Source organism: Mastigoproctus giganteus, chromosome 13 (genome assembly GCF_048544385.1).
Source record: "Mastigoproctus giganteus isolate SK-2022 chromosome 13, ASM4854438v1, whole genome shotgun sequence".
NCBI lineage: Eukaryota > Metazoa > Arthropoda > Arachnida > Uropygi > Thelyphonidae > Mastigoproctus > Mastigoproctus giganteus.
In genome coordinates this window covers 54,427,818-54,444,947 of record NC_143587.1, presented here as the reverse complement: position 1 = coordinate 54,444,947, position 17,130 = coordinate 54,427,818, and the positions used below count along the sequence as shown (strand labels likewise).

Genomic DNA, 17,130 nt, shown 5'->3' with positions numbered 1-17,130 from the left:
GGCAGAACGTCTTTGAGGGCGTATTTTATCGCATCCTCCAAAGTGGACAATGTTGTATTGGTGAACCTCGCTTTCCATTTCATATAAAACTTCGACAGGAAGCTGGTGATCATGCTGAATTAATTCCTTCTTGGCACACAATCTCTCTCTCTCTCTCTAGTGATCATCATTAGAAATGTTTTGGAGATGCAAATTCTGATCACAACTGCACCCTAGTACGAATTCAGTTAGTTTAACAATAATGTCTTCATTGTGTGTACAAATTCTTTCATAAAAACGGCTGTAGTTAAAGTACCCGTTACTGGATGCTTTGAGAAATGAATTTCTCCCACACTTGGGAATATTTTTATTCATCGTGGATGTACGGATCTAGCGATTTTACAGCTTGTTGTACTTCCTCACTGTCTTCTTCCTCTTCTTCCTGTTTTTGCCACCTGTTGTCGTTGAAGTCAACACCGAATACTGTTTCGTCTCTTACTCCTGTAGTGTCCCAAACACGGAGGCTACCATCGTATGATCCAGTAAACAGCTTGCCCGTTATAACCTGTAATAGTTTGAAATAAAAATATATTTATGACTGCAATAAAAAAATAATGTTTTAAATTTTATTCATGTAACGAAACTTCTTTAGGTTCAAAAATTGCAGTGCATTTTTAAATGTGGTTTGCTAAGTAACACCAATTAGTAATTAAATTAATCCACTGCTTTAGGTTAAACTATAAAATATGACTTTAAAGATGGATATATGTCTGCTATTAATAATAGTATACGATTTCTTGACTTTTGTCAGCTATAGAATCAAAAAGTGTCCAAACTTTAGAAAGCCGCCAAAGGATACGGTGCTTGTTGTATGCTTCCTCATGTCTGTGAAATATTAATGTCCAGACGTTTTGGTGTGCTGTTTACGAGTACACCTTTGACCGGACATACTTTTATCATGTTTTTGTACCTTGGTTTTAAACTGATACAGACCCGCAAGCCGGTAGTGGGAAAGTGGTCAGTATATTCTATTTAATCGGCGAGATTCCCTGAAGACAGAATGATACTGTTTTTTCATGGAAGGGCGCGGTCAAAATTCACAGCCGAAAACTGAATTGTTGGTTATTATTTTGACATTTCGAATGGATCACTCTTTGTTCTATTCGAAATGCCAAAATAATAAGATGATATTTTAGCCAACGAATACAGGACTACGCGTACAGTAGTCGGCGTGATCGCGATTAATATTTGTCGAATTGTACTTTAGAAGCTGATACTCAAACTTCTAAAGTACACTTGTAATAACCGATTTTTAAAGTGTATTCTTTCAAACCTCTCTAAACCACAGGATCGTCTAAATCTGTGAATGAAAGATTTAGCAACTTTCCTTAGCGTAAAACAACGCCATCAACATTAAAATATAATTCGCTAGCAGTTCAAAATGATATTGCTTTGAACTTTCAAACAGATACGTTGAAGTAACTGGCGCGAATGCGGGGAACCGCACGTTGGGGATAAAAGAAATCGGACGCTTCGGACAAACGAAACAAGAGTTTTCGGATAAACGAATCCGGTATATGTCTTGTTTTTCTTAAATGTATAGGTAGTAAATACTAAGGCCGGGAATAGTTGTAATTACGTAGTTCTGAAAATTTTCCAAAAAATAAAATAATATAATGTGTAACACTAATAAGGAGTAAAAGAAAGCGGAAAAATGGAATACTGAGCAAATTTTAAGATGTTTAAGCTCTGTTAAACACTGGCATATTAGAGAAAAAGCGCATTCTTTTAAGAGAAATAATGAAGAAAATATACTGCTTACCTCTATACATATTATTGCATTTTCATGACCTCTAAATACTCGTTTTAATGTTCCAGATTTTGCTTCATACATCCGGGCCATTGTATCACCACATCCTGTGTACACTGCAGTAAAAAAGAATAAGGACAGTTTTTTTAAGGGATATGAATGTATTTGAGAAGGTATATCATTTTTATTCTTCCAAACTTCCTTTCTCCTCTGTGTGTTTGTTTTAATCCCTGTTTGATCACAGTACTGAAGTATCTTTTATTTAGTTATTGTGGGCATTTATTTGTTGGTTTGATTCAAATTGGAATGCTTTTGTGATGGATCGGACTTACAGACCCATAACTTAAACTTTGAGTAAAATTTATTTTCCATTTCTTGCTTTCTCTCTCAAAATATAGGAGAGGAAGTAACTTTTCACCGTGTGGAATCAGACAACATGTAATAAGTAGACAACGGATTATATGCACTAAAAACAGGTCAAATATGCACAAAAATACTAATATACACCGATGAGCCAAAACATTATGACCACCTACCTAATATGATGCTGGTCTTCCATGTGCACCCAAAACAGCTCGTACCCGGTGAGGCATGGACGCTACATGATTTCTAAATGTGTCTTGTGGTACAGTATCTGGTACTAACACGTAACCAGCAGAACCTTTAACTCGTGTAAGGTCCGTGGTTGTGACGCCGCAGGTCGAAGTTGCTGATCCAACACAAACCACAACTATTCGATGGGATTGATGTCTGGGGAATTTGGAGGCCACAGCAATACCTGGAAGTCTTCCTCATGTTCTGCGAACCAGTCTCGAACAATCCAGGCGGTGTGGCATGTCACATTATCTTGCTGAAAGACGGCACCGCCAGAGGGGAGGATCGCTGCCATGAAAGGGTGTATCTGATAAAAAATGATGTTTAGGTAGGTGGTAGACGTCAGAATGCCCGGCACATGGATGACTGGACCCAGGGTATTCCAGCAGATCATCCCCCAAAGCATGACGCTGCCGCCACCGGCTTTTTTCGTCTCACAGTGCATCCAGGCGCCATCACTTCCCCAAGTAAACGACGCACACGTACCCGGCCGTCCACATGGTGCAACAGGAAATGTGATTCATCGGACCAGACGACCTTCTTCCAATCACTCAAGGTCCAGTTTCGATGCTCGTGAGCCCATTGTAGGCGCTGTCGCCGGTGAACAGTAGTTAGCATGGGCACTCGGAGCGGCCTGCGGCTACGCAGCCCCATTTTCAGCAGGATTCGATATGTATTGCGTGTTGTGGCACATTACTCCCGTCACCATCATTCCAATTACCGGCTAGTTGCGCCACAGTCGCCCTTCTGTTGTCTGTTGCCACGTACCATTCGGGAAAGCCTTCGCTCACCTCGAGCATCGATGAGCAGTGGTCGTCCAACACCTTGCCGGCGGTTCGTGGGCTTTCCCTCCTCGGACCACTTTCGGTAGGTACTAACTGCAGCTGACCGTGAGCATCCCACCAGCCGTGCCGTTTCGGATATGCTCTGACCCAGTCGTCTGGCCATTACAATTTGTCCTTTGTTAAACTCGCTTAAGTCCGCTGCCTTTCCTATCTGAAGAACAAGAGTAACACTGATTAACGGAGCTCAGTATCAGGTGTTTTTTATACCTTGTCCCGACCTGCGCACGCGCCGTAGTTCACCTGCAGTTGCTTCGATTTGCATAACGACTCGCTGGTCATAATGTTTTGGCTCATCGGTGTTCTCGTATGCTCTACAATTATTACATTTATTACTAATTTATTACGATTAATTTAACTATAATTTCTTTGTATATGTAAATTTTTGGCGTTTATCATCCAATCGTTCAACATCATTTTATACACAGAGGACTTTCTACTTCTACGGAAGTGACTGGACTGTATTTAAAAATGTGAGCTTTTGCAGCCTCTACTTGTAACATAACTTCATTCCCTTTCCCATTTATAATTTCAACTATTTTACTTAAAAGTGTGAAATCCTGAGTTCTTTTCTAAAAAACATTATTGTATTTTCTTCTTATTTCATCCATGCTTCCAGAGCGGTTGAAATTTGCAATTCAACGTTTTCTATCTCTCCAATTTCGCTGTTCAAAGAAAGGCACCACATTTCAAGTTCGGTTATACAACTACGTAACCAGCTGAAATGGGCCTGGATAAACAATAAATGTTTTATAGCCAAAGAATCAGAAAGCATCCGAGATCATCTCGTTTCTGCGCATTTGCTACATTGCCCATTCATTTTCCCAATCAGAGCATGGCAACAACCTAATATCCGTCTTTCACTTATAATATACGGTATATGTGATATGTACGGAAAAAGAATAATAATTTCTGAATTTATAATTCTTCTGATTTTAATTAAATTTCGAAAAGTCGAAAATTTTTATAACAGACCGAAATATAAAATTTCACGAAAATTCAATGGCAGTCGAGTTATTACATGTGTACGGACGCACAAAGAATTAATAATTTTCGGATTGTATTCATCCGATTTTATTAAAATTTGGGAGTGCACTACTAATCTTTCCATGAGAAAGAAATATAAAAGTTCATAAAAATCCATCCGCTGGGAGTAGAGGTAATAGTAGTAGTAGTAGTAGTACTGGTAGTAATGGAAAATGATGCAAGAAAGCAGGCATATACAGTATCAGCCATAAAAAAAAAGAAAAACCGTACATAGTTCCTGTGCACTCCAAGAATTTGTCTACTTCATTGAATTCATTCAAACCATCCACAATAACAGCTGGAAGCCTGTTCCAACAATCAACCACCCGCTGACTAAAGGCAGTTAGTCAATCCATTCAAGGCTTTAAGCATCTCAATCAGATCTCTCGACAGGTGTCTAGTCTCGAGACGATGCAATTTGCAGAACTGAAGTAGTATTTCTAGGTAAGAGCACCCTTTTGTTCATTCCACCAGTCTGGTGCCCTTCTTTGCACCCATTCTAGCAAATCTACATCCTTCCTAAAGTGAGGCCTCCAGACCTGTATACACTCAAGATGCTGCCTAACCACGGCCTTATACAAAGGGATAATCACTTCTTTATCCCTGCTAGCAAAGTTTTGTGTATATCATTGAAAAAACCCGATGCGCTGTACTGGAAGCATGTCTGCACTGCTCAGAGAATTTCTTGTCTGACTGCACAATTAACCCCAGGTCTTTTTCAGTGGAGACTGAAAAAGAAGGGTTACTGCTACCCATATGTAGTACCTTGCATTTGTCAATGTTAAACTTCAACTGTCATTTTTCAGCGCATCGAACCAATTTTCCTAGGTCTTGTTGCAAACTTAAAAATTAAGTCTCTACCTTCATCAATACCATTGATACATATTGAAAACAACAATGGGCCCAGAATTGAACCCTGGGGACTTCCATTAATAACATTAGTTCGCGAAGAGCAGTGCCCATTAATAACCACTGTCCCTCTTCTTCCACTTAACCATCCCTTTTTTCATAGCAGTAACTTACCTTTAATGCCACATTGCTCTAGTTTGTACAGCAGTGTTTTATGTGCAACAGTATCAAAAGTCTGTCTTGTCTGAAATCCAAGTTATTATGTCAAAATTATGTTCTGTATCTAGTTCCTTGGTCACTGGGTCATAGTAGCCTATAAGATTGGTTAGACAAGACCGCCCCTTAACAAATCCATGCCGTGATTGCAGTATAATTGCATGCCAGTCCAGATAATTATGTATTACTTCTTTAACCAGTGATTCCATTATTTTCCCTGGAACAGACGTTAAACTGACAGGTGTGTAATTACTCATGTTGCTGTTGTTATTTGTTATTTGGTTTTTTTTTAGGAGCATTAGCAACTAAGGCCATATTGCTCCATCTCATGTTGCCTTTTGATCCACCTTTATGAATTGAGGATACACCTTCACATCTCAAGTCCATAGGGACCTTCCCTGAATCCAAGGATGCTCTCATAATTATAGCTAAGGGTTTGTTTACTTCCTTTGCTGTCTCCTCTAATATAATTAGGGGAGGCAGAAAAGTGCCTTTTTATGTCCATCTTCAACTTTCCTTTCAGTTGTCCCAAAGTCATTTAGCTTCTCGTTTGAGTTTGATAAACTTTTGGCATCCCTAAAGAATTCCTTATGTGTGACTGTAGATACAAAATGCCTATTCAGTTTGTTCGCAACCTGGATAGGGTCATCAACAGTTAACCCATAGACTTGAAGTGGCCCAATATGATTCAACTCCTTCTACTGTTAATATAAGTATAGAAGTCTTGGCTGCTTTTCTTGGTGTTCTTTGCCAGAGACTTCTAATAATCTGCCTTAGCTTGCCTATCTTTCTTTGTGGCTTGTTTACATACTAATTTATGTATGTAAACATAACCTTGGGCTTGGCCATCGCCTGATAAATTATATGCATCCTTGCACTTTTCTTCTCTGCCACGTGTCTCAATAGTTCATCTGACATCCATTTATTTCATAGCCTTGAACAGTATTTCTTCATTGGTATGAAAAGCTTATTAGCTTCTTTGATTACTTTCTTGAGTACTTCCCATTTAGAATTTGGTAGCATCATCAGTTCGTCCCGCTGCACAGTATTTAAAAACTGTCTGAGACCTCTGTAGTCACCCTTATGAAGGCAAAAGCCTTTCCCCTTACCCTTTTCAGTAGCTATGTCTTTAATTAAATTCCACATTAATACACTATAATCGCGGCCATCCAGTGGGTCCTTTACCTGCAGATTCAGGTATTGCACGAGGAAGAAAATAAAAGAAATGGATGGACATGGCGAAGAAAATAGACGCATTATGCGCTAAATTGCCTAGCAACTGTTTTGCAGCTTCTATAGCATCATGGGACCCAGAGGTTGGGGAGGTAGGGTGGAGAAGGCATTTTTCTGGTGTAAGAAATATTGAACAAAAAAAAATCGCTATTTTTGGTTTATATGAGATGTACCCTTATCACCTGAAATGAGATAAATGCGGTAGTTTTAATACTAGGGACGTTGACTACAAGTGTTTTAGGAGTGACACCAAAATCATGTTAATATATTTGTGATTGTATTATTTTAGAATTGAGGTACTTTTTATCTGGTGAGGAATAAATCATATATTGGTATTTTTTAAATTGAATGATTTTAGCAATACAATTAACACGTGCATCTCCTTGATACAATGAATATATTTTCACAACTTACGAATTCCATCTAAGTAGCGCACAGATGAGACTGTATGCTTGTGACCACGGTATATCCTTGTACACTCTCCAAATTCAATGGCCCAGGAGCGAGCAGTTTTATCTGAGCTTCCCGAATATAACATCCTTTTGTTTAGCTAAACAGATAAAAAGAATACATTCAGAATTCAATTATTTAATAGCTCACGATAAGTGAAAAGTATAATTGTATTATTATAGAATTATGCTTTTTACTTTTATTTATACAATAGTTAGAAAAATACAGGTGCATAGTTAGTATCCCTTAAATCCAATTTCCGATAAGATTGGTAATCCCTTTGTAGCAGTCAGAGTACATTCCTCTTAGCACCACTTAGGACCAAATTTTGAGTGTTGCCTGCTGTAATATTCAGCTATTGTATGATATTGAGACAGTACAGTACTCGATGGTGGATTTCGATCAGCTGATTCGAGCCAGAAGGTATTCAAAAGTTATTTGGAATACTTTCTGAGGTATTTCATATACAGTCTCATTCCTTGTCTTGATGATTCTGATTGAGTAGAGAATAATGAGATATAACAAAATATGTTTTGTTTCAATTTTAGACACCAGTTTGATCTTAATGTTTTCACATGTTAATATTTAGCACGAACAACTGAACTTATTTATAACTGAAAAAATATTTATAATGACTATCTTGTCATTTCATCTGTTTTTGGGAACAGCACGATTAACTGCTTGGTAATAAATGATCGTCAGAGAAACGGGAATTATATTGTGCATAAAGGATAGGTAGAATAGGACCAGAGTGTCTGCCAGGGGGAAAAAGTTTATGACATTGTAGAGCAGATATCATCTTTTAAGGGCACAAAAGGTGATATTGTTGTACACGTTGACACTGATGACATCAAGAGTAGATGTGTGGACTAAAGAAATACAGGGCAATGGTGGGGAAAAAAGTCGCGAATTAGATTTAAAATTTGACTTGTCTGCACTCCTGCGCAGACACGATAGGAGGGAGTATATCATGAGAACCTTGTCAATCAATTCAGCCCTGGAGAAAATGTGCAAGGCTTATGGGGTAGAATTTTTCTTAGCGTGGTGTGTGCTTGTTAACAGGAGAGACTGTTTTTACGGGGATGGGATACACTTGAATAGAAGGGGTGCAAGAATATTTGCTGATGTTATCGAGACAGTGAGTGGGGCAGAAAACTATTCACTTGGGGGAGATACAGAGACTAATAGCCTAATTAGAGCCACAGGCAGAGGCGAAAGTGATTCTTGCATTATTATTATTGGTACTTGCAGCAGCCTGGAAAGCAAGGTGTCTTTGACTTCGGATCCTGCTGTGGGTCATCCTGAAAAAAATAAATACGTGGGCTGTGTTAGGTTAACTAAGAGTAAGAACATGTGCATGTACACCAATGCTAGCAGCATAGTAAATTTGAAGTGCTTGTGAAGACATCAAATGGGGACATCGTTTGAATAGCAGAGACGTGGTGTCACACAGATATAAAGAATGCAGAATTTGAATATGGGGAGAACAATGTGTACACAAAGGACATAAAAATGAGAGTAGGAATGTGTTATAGGCCTAATGACTGATGAATACAACGAACAACTGTACAGAGAAATAGAGTGGGCCAGTAAATCAGAATGTCATAATGGGAGATTTTAACGTTCCAGATATTGATCTGATTATCAGCAGTGATTATTCATGCATTAGGACCCTGAAGAAAAAGGGACCACTAGGTGGTAGTGATCACATTGTATTGATGCGGATTTACTTAAAGAAGTAACTACTATCAGGGATAAAGTTAGGGGTTTTTCTTTCGTAAAGGCGACTCCAGTGGTTTCAGACAATTCTATACAATGGAACCAATTGATGATGTTATCAACAGCAAATTCTAAATGGGAAGCATTCAAGGAATTAATGATGAAAATAACTAGGCTTTTCATACCAACTAAGAAATACTGTTTAAGGTTTAGGCCTAAGTAAATGTTAGATGAACTAATGAGACTCGTGACAGAGAAGAAAAATGAATGGGATATATATAAATTATCAGACGACACAGAAGCCTATGGTAGATATAAGCTAGTCTTTATTGTTATTGTTTTATTGGGTTTTAGGAGCATCGACGACTAAAGCCATGTTGCTCCGTGCATATTGCCTGTAAATTGCGTGTGTTCTGAAATCGATTTTCTGTTTATTGGACGACAAACCCGAGTTGCCGGGGGGGGAGGGACATGCTCCCCTCTCCCGAAATCGACTAACTTAACCACGTGAAAAAGACCCATAAAAATTCCTCCCGTTATCGACGGAATTCGAACTCAGGACTTTTCCACCCTGTGTGGGGAGGGCAGCGATCATACCAACTGTGCTACCCACGAGGGCGCTAGTCTAGTCAAGTCGGCGCCTCCGTAGCCAGGTGGGAAGGAGCAGCAGTGCGTAGCACACGCTTCTTGATTAGACCGGGGTTCGAGCCCGTCACCACCAAATACGGAGGATGCGGAAAGGTCAGGAATGACCACCGCATATTCACGGAGCAATATGGCCTTAGTTGCTAATGCTCCTAAAAACCAAATAACAACAACAACTAGTCAAGTCACAGAGGAGGTTAGGCAAGCGAAGGCAGATTACAAGAAATCTTTGGTAAAGGATGCAAAGGAAAAAAATAAATACTTCTTTACTTGTGTAAACTCTGGAAGGAAGGGGATGAATCAGATTGGTCCAATTGACATCGATGTTTCTACTGTTGATGATCCTGATCAAGTAGCTGACAAACTGAATGAACATTTTGCATCTACGTTCACACATGAAGAATTCTCTAGGGAAGTGGAGGCCAGAAGTTTATCAAACTCTAACAGAGTGCTAAATGATTTTGTAGTAAGGGAGAGGAAAGTGGAAGAGAAACTGTTGGGTTTAAACATAAGAAAGACACTTGGAGTGGATAGGATCTATCCAATTATATTAAGGGAGGCAGCAAAGGATGTAAGATTATCCTTAGTCATTAATTATGAGAGCATTCTTGGCTTCAGGGGAGGGCTCTGTGGACTGGGGAAGTGCGAATATATCTCCAGTTGACAAAGGGGGATCAAAGGGTGACACGAGTAATTACAGACCTGATAGTTCAACAGGTCTGTAATTAAAAACCTGTTCTGTTCCAGGAAAAATAATAAAATCACTGGTTAAAGACGTAATGCAGGACCACCTAGACAGGAAATTATACTACAATTAGAGTATGGATTTGTTAAGAGACGGACTTGTCTAACCAATTTGATAAGTTACTATGACACAGTGACCAAGGAACTGGATGAAAAAAATAATTTTGATATCAAACTTGGATTTCCCGAAGGCTTTTGATACTATTGCACATAAAAGACTGCTATCCAGATTGGAGAAACGTGGTATTAAGGGCAATTTTCTGCTATGGGTAAAGGGATGGTTGATTGGGAGAAGACAAAGAGTGGTAATCAATGGATACTGCTCTTCGCGGACCAATGTTATTAGTGAAGTCCCCTCTGCGTTCGGTTTTAGGCCCATTGTTGTTTTATTTATTTATCCATGATATTGGTGAAGGTATATCAGGCTTAATATCCAAGTTTGCAGATGATACAAAGGTTTGGCAGGGTTTTTAATGACATTAATGACAGTATGCTACTGCAAGAGGATCTAGAAAAGTTGGGTAGATGGGCTGAGAAGTGGCAACTGAAGTTTAACATTGACAAATGCAAAGTGCTGCACATGGGTACCAGTAATCTCAGAGTGACATACAAAATGTGCGGTAATACACTCAGGGTAGTGGAGAATGAAATGGACCTGGGGTGATTGTGCCTGGGGTGACAGCCTATCTCCACTGAACAGTGGAGATAGGCTGTCAGGACAGCTCTTGTGGTTTGTCAATGATATATAGGGATTTTTCTGGCAGGGATAAGGAGGTTATTATCCCTTTGTAGACGGCAATGGTCAGGCTACATCTTGAGTTGTAGCGTGTGAAGACTAGGCGCCTGCGTGGTTATCTGATTGAGGTGTTTAAGGCTTTGAATAGTTTGAGAAAGCTCAAGGCTGATGGGATTCTTCCTCTTGCTCAGGTTATACACTTGAGGGGGGCATAAATTCAAATTGAGGAAAGACGGTTGCAGAATAGATGTGTGGAAATTTGCCTTTAGCCGGCGAGTGGTTGATTTCTGGAACTAACTTTCATCTGTCGTTGTGGAAGTTGAGAGCTTAAATAAATTCAAGGAAATACTAGATAAACGTTTGGAGGAAATGGATAGGTGAAATGTGAAGTGTTTATTTATTTATTTATTTTTTTGGCTGCTGCATAAGTCTACTTTCTTGTATCACATCTCACTATTAATGCTAATGCTAATGATAATGTGATCGTCTTAACTTTCACATCATAGTAAACTTGTCTTTGTAATGAGTTGTACTGGTATTGCACTATTTTCAACAGATATATTTAACAATATTACGACTTTGAAAACTTTGATTTTGTATACAGTATCGCAGCTCACATCGAACAATTTCTTTACAAGTGTTTTGTCACGGCGTTATCACTAGTGACTACCTGCTACCTTATGAGAGACCAGTTGGTCCTGAAACAGGCCATCATAGCGATCTCATATCTTAGACAAATGACCAATTTACCTTTTCTAGAGGTCATCCTTTTTAAAATAGCACAATATCAGGGTAACCCTTTCCAAAGGCAAGTTTGTTTTGCTGTGAGAATTCAGATCATTGCATTATCCATGCAGGTTAAATTCTTCTGGTCGCCAAAATAGATTAAAGGAGAAGATTGTCAAGCATCTTATTAAATTAATAAATGTCAATTTTTTTGCTTGGATTCTTAAAGACAAATGCGATCATTGGTTGTTACGACTGTCGGATTGCAAAGTGTCAGATTTTACGGAGTTTACTGTATCTACTTTATTTACATATTTAAAATGTTGTTGGTATGCATCCTTTTAACTTTCAGAGTTTTTTTCCAAGTGACCCATGAGAAGAATCAAAATGAGAGAAAGTCATGGCTGTAGGGAGATAACACGATTATTGGGCGACCGACCGTTTGATTTTTGATCTTGGGATTGCCAGATATAGTTGCTGACAAAGTCTGTATTATATGTTCTACTTTTTTTTTTAGAATCATAGCCTTAACGAAACCATAATATTGGGAATTTTAAAGGAAATATTTGAAAATATTTGAAATACTTACAAGTAAAGAAAAGATTGATCCTTCGTGGCCTCTCATTTGACGAATGCATTCTCCTGTCTGGAAGTTCCAATTACGAATAACTGTGTCTCCACCAGCGGTAAATAACTGAGTGTTGGTGTCATCTAGAACCATGGTATTTACGGGGGCTGTATGGCCCCTAAAAATCTAACGAAAAAAGATAAAATTAAAGTCTTAGTATGAATAACTTGCTGCTTCAATATTTGCATACATAAAAATATCAATTTTGTAATCCTGTAATGTTGATATGTTTATTCTAAATAAATAAAACTTACCCAAGGTGAATAAAAAACAGAAGGTTACTGATCTTATATTTTATTTTATTTATTAATATATTTTTAGTCTACACAGTGTTCTTTCACCGGGTAAATTCTGTTGTACAGAGAGATCCCAGTCTATTACCATAAGGATGGATTTAGAGCCAACAGTACCACTAAAATTTGCACTTTTGAGTTCAGTTATCTTATTTATACAGTGGTACTCAAAAAATATTGCATACCTCGTTTTTCAGGTTGTTTGTCATTATACTGGCAGATAATCTTTTAGAATAGCATGTTCCTGTGTTCTCCAAAATAACAGCATGTTATTTATGGTTCTTATAATAAAAATTCTCTATAAGCAGTGGTTTGTTTTCATTACTTTGTTAATACAGACAGCTATAGAACCACAAAAACAACAAAACGAACACTACTATTTCGTTTATGATGTCCATCAGTCATCAAAGCATCTTTTGTTTGTCGACTGATGGACATCATTGTGGCAGCGACTGGATATGGTTCTGAACGTATTCCTGAGAAATCTCATGGTACCAAACGCTGATCAATGTCTCTGAAGGTCTCTAAATGTTTTTGGTTTCTTTTGCATTACCGAAACACCTATTTTGTTTCAACAATTTTCAGTTGGATTTAGGTCTGGACTCTTTCCAGACCATGTTATTGTTTGAATTTATATATCCATCAACCATTTTTACACCCATGGGCGACAGAGACAGCGAAATAAATTATATTTATTTAAGCAAGAATGTGACGTTTCATAAATTTAAAACTTTTGATAATTTTATGATATAGTACTTACGGTTTTGGCTCTATGACAGGGAGCAGAGTTATCCTGAAAAATGCAATTGGCAACATATGCATAGTGATATCTAATTGTGGGAAAGTTTTTCTCATCAATGTCCTTGTACACCTCAGCATTCACTGTAACCTTCACAAATTCAAGACAACCAACTCCTCTATGCGAATTACAGCCCCAATAATTTGAGGTGAAGAATGTTTCACTGTGTAGACGGTACCATCAACATGAAATTCTTCTCTTTTACGTCTAACAGTCTGCTTACAACTGTTCACTTTTACATTTAACAGGTCCGAATTCTGCAAGTTGAATTTTGATTCATCGGAGAAAATAACACATTTCTACTGATCCTCAGACCAACTAGCATGCTCTTTTTTCCACTTGAGATGCTGTGCTTTCATTGTTTTCGTCAAAAATTACTGTCCTTCTAGGGCTTTTCTCATCCCGTTGAGAAAAGGCGTCTACGTACTCCAACAGTACTTGCTTTTACTCCTGTATCCTCCTCCTCCCATGCTGTTTTGAGAACTGTGGACGAGGATCTTCTGTTTCAGACACACAGACGGACTAGAAATCTGTCCTAATCTGTGCTACTCGTGAAAACTTAGCCATTGCAAGCACAGAATACTGGGCTCATGGCATATGCATTGTATTTATACTGCCGTTAGGGTGATGCAGTCATGTATGGTACGTGGCATCATCTAAGAGATAGATGATGAATTAGGTTAAAGCTATTACAAAACATATATGATATATTGTCAAAGTTCACAGAAATTCGATGAATTTTGCAAGTGATGCAATTTTCTTTAAGCGCCACTGTACATCTTGTATATCATGGTACCTCCATCGGGCACTTGCAGAACAGCATGTTCAGAGTGAGAGTACAGTCCGTCATAAGATATTAATGAAATATCTAATTTCTTAAGTTTCTATTTGGGGAAGCTGCTTAAAGCTGTTGATATGTTCTTATGAAGATATTTGTATTTCATGTTAAAATTGTGAACTACTTTATGGATCATTCAAGTGAAGCATAAACTTTCGGAATAAATATTCAAAAATGTATCTGGTTAAAAGCGGTGCAGAGACATCGGTCCCATCGCCTGTAGTACAGTGCATGTAAGCATCGTCCTCCCCCACACAGGGTGGAAAAGGCCCGGGTTTGAATTTCGTTAATAACACGAGTAATTTTATGGGCTTTTTCACATTGTGACTGATATAACATATACCTCGCAATATGGCCTTGATCATTGATATGCCTAAAATCCTTCTACAACAACCCATCGTATCACCAGGCAGGACAATCCTCAGTGCAAAAGTTCGCTGACTACTGAATGATACGAAAGCATCGATATTTTAACGCTTTCTTCAGAAGTCACTGGGAGATTGGCCAAGCTGTAGGGTGGTGCTGCAGCACTAACCCTTTCTACTGCTATGTGAGGTTTTTTTAACTAATATCTTTCTATGCTTGACCCAGACATGGCAGGTCCTAGGTCGTGGCAGATCACTGAACCACATTCACTTTTCACTAGTGAGAGAACGAGATGCGTTTCAACTGCAATATGGCAAAAAAAATTCTTATTTGCTATCCACCCTCTTCAATTAAAAACTTGCATCACAGAATGCAAATTACAGCCACCATTACTGGCCCGTGTTGAGTATCCGACACCCATACTCAGTACCAATCCTAGTTTATCAGTTCCCAGGTGAAATTCGGTGGTTTGATAACTTTCCTAAGAACTGATTTCTTTTTCTAGATTTGTGAAATGAATGTTTATCGGTATGATATTGTTTTAAAAATAGTTTTTACAGTTTGAAATGAATTTTAGTACTCAAATATATTGATATTTATGTTTTGAGACAACTTTTGATGAGATACTCGCATATACCGTTAGAAAGAAAATTTTTTAAAAAATGGTAAACTGGAAAATGCAGAAATTTAATCAGGGTCATTTGTGTGAAGTATACCCTATTTTGCTTTGTTTATTCAATTCCTGGTTTTCGTTTATAGAATAGCACCAAAGGCTAACTTTAAACTATGACTTTAGGGAAATCAGAATAAATAAAATGAAGATTCTTATCCTTTACAGGGTAGTTTCGCATCTTCTTTTGTGAGTGGAGAACTTCCGGTCGTACCACATTGCGAGGTTTCCCTTCGGTTTTTTAAATCCGATGGGAAATAAAGACCACAAAGTCTCTTGAAGTACTCTAGTAAACAAATACTGATTTTATTATTTACAGAAGGCAAAATAAAGTGAGAAATAGATGTTTCTCTATTTTTCCTACCCGAATGGATGTTATTGAAATCACAGAATTATCAAGGCGAAGTAATTCCTTGGAATCTTCTTAGGTAGTACTCAAGGGAAACGTTCAGTGGCGAGTCCATGCGCATGATAAACACACGGGTTTTATAGTTTCGACATTACTGGCAAAGATTAAGTAGGTCTGTTGAACAGTTGTGTGCACTCTCTGTTGGATAGAGAAAATTTACAATCAATACTAAAAGGTTCTGCAACTGATTGATGGTCTCTTGTTATGCTAAGCCATTGTAAAGCTGTGAGCACAACTTTTAACTTATTGTTTGTTTGTTGTACGGTTTAAGGGGCATAAGCGATTTAGGCCATATTGCGTCGTATATATTTTGTTTGCAAATTGCGTCTATTTTCTGGTCGGTTTGCTGGATGAAAAATCCTAGTTTCCTGAAGAAAGAACAATGCTACCCTCGCCTGAGACAGGCTAACTCAGCCACATTGTGAAAAAGGCCCATAAAAATTCTTCACGTCATCGACGGGATTATAACTCAGATATTTTCCACCCGATGTGGGGCGGAAAGCGATTCTATCAACTGTGCTACCGCGAGGGCCTCTTAACTCACACAAGGTGGTTTTTAAGGTCTCCAAAACCATACAGTTGCATATGTCTTTGGATATACTTGCGTAAACAACATGAAACAGGATGTCAACAGGATGTCAGATGAACTAATGAGGCATATGGCAGAGAAGAAAAATGCATGGGATACTTACAAATTAACACATGACACAGAAGCCTATGATAGATACAAGTTGATATGCAACCAAGTTACAAAGGAGGTTAGGCAGGCGAAGGCAGATTACGAGAAATCCTTGGCAAGGGATGCAAAGAAAAACAGCAAAGAGTTCTTTACTTATGTAAACTCTAGAAGGAAAGGGATGAATCAGATTGGTCCACTTGATATTGATGGGTCAAGTGTTGATGATCCTGCTCAGGTGGCTAACAAACTAAATGAATATTTTGCATCGACATTCACACATGAGGAGTTATTCAGCGAGGGGAATGCCAGAGGTGTATTCAACTCTAGCAGTAAGTTACAGAATCTTGAAATAACTGGGAGTAAAGTGGAGGAGAAACTGTTGAAGATAAACACAAGAAAGGCACCCGGGGTGGATGGGATCTATCCAGTTATATTAAAGGAGGCAGCAAAGGAAGTAAGCAAACCCTTAGCCATAATTATGAGAGCTTCCTTGGACTCAGGGGAGGTACCCATAGACTGGAAATGTGCAAATGTGACCCCAATTCACAAAGGAGGATCAAAGGCTGACACAAGTAATTATAGACCTGTGAGCTTGACTTCTGTTCCAGGAAAATTAATGGAGGCACTGGTTAAACACGCACTGCAGGATCATTTAGACAAGACTTCAGTTATAGCTCAGACACAGCATGGTTTTGTTAAGGGGAAGTCTTGCCTGACCAACTTGATTGGATACTATGATGCAGTCACAAAAGAACTGGATGCAGGGAATAACTTTGATATTATATACTTGGATCTTAGAAAGGCTTTTGATACTGTTGCACATGCAAGACTGCTACACAAATTGGAGCAGTGTGACATTGGAGGCAAATTGCTGCTATG

The 17,130-nt window shown here is 38.5% G+C and overlaps 1 protein-coding gene across 1 annotated transcript in view; it reads right to left on the bottom strand.

Moving 5' to 3' along the window:
• Positions 1 to 346: 346 nt before the first annotated feature.
• The window catches only part of LOC150076067 (uncharacterized), a 51,894-nt gene continuing 35,110 nt past the window's right edge, over positions 347 to 17,130 (bottom strand). The window contains exons 5-8 of the mRNA XM_090387248.1: positions 12,159 to 12,323; positions 6,964 to 7,099; positions 1,802 to 1,905; positions 347 to 544 (exon numbers count right to left, since the gene is read on the bottom strand). Of these exons, the coding sequence (XP_090243374.1) occupies positions 347 to 544; positions 1,802 to 1,905; positions 6,964 to 7,099; positions 12,159 to 12,323 (603 nt within the window). The remainder of the gene's footprint in view (positions 545 to 1,801; positions 1,906 to 6,963; positions 7,100 to 12,158; positions 12,324 to 17,130) is intronic.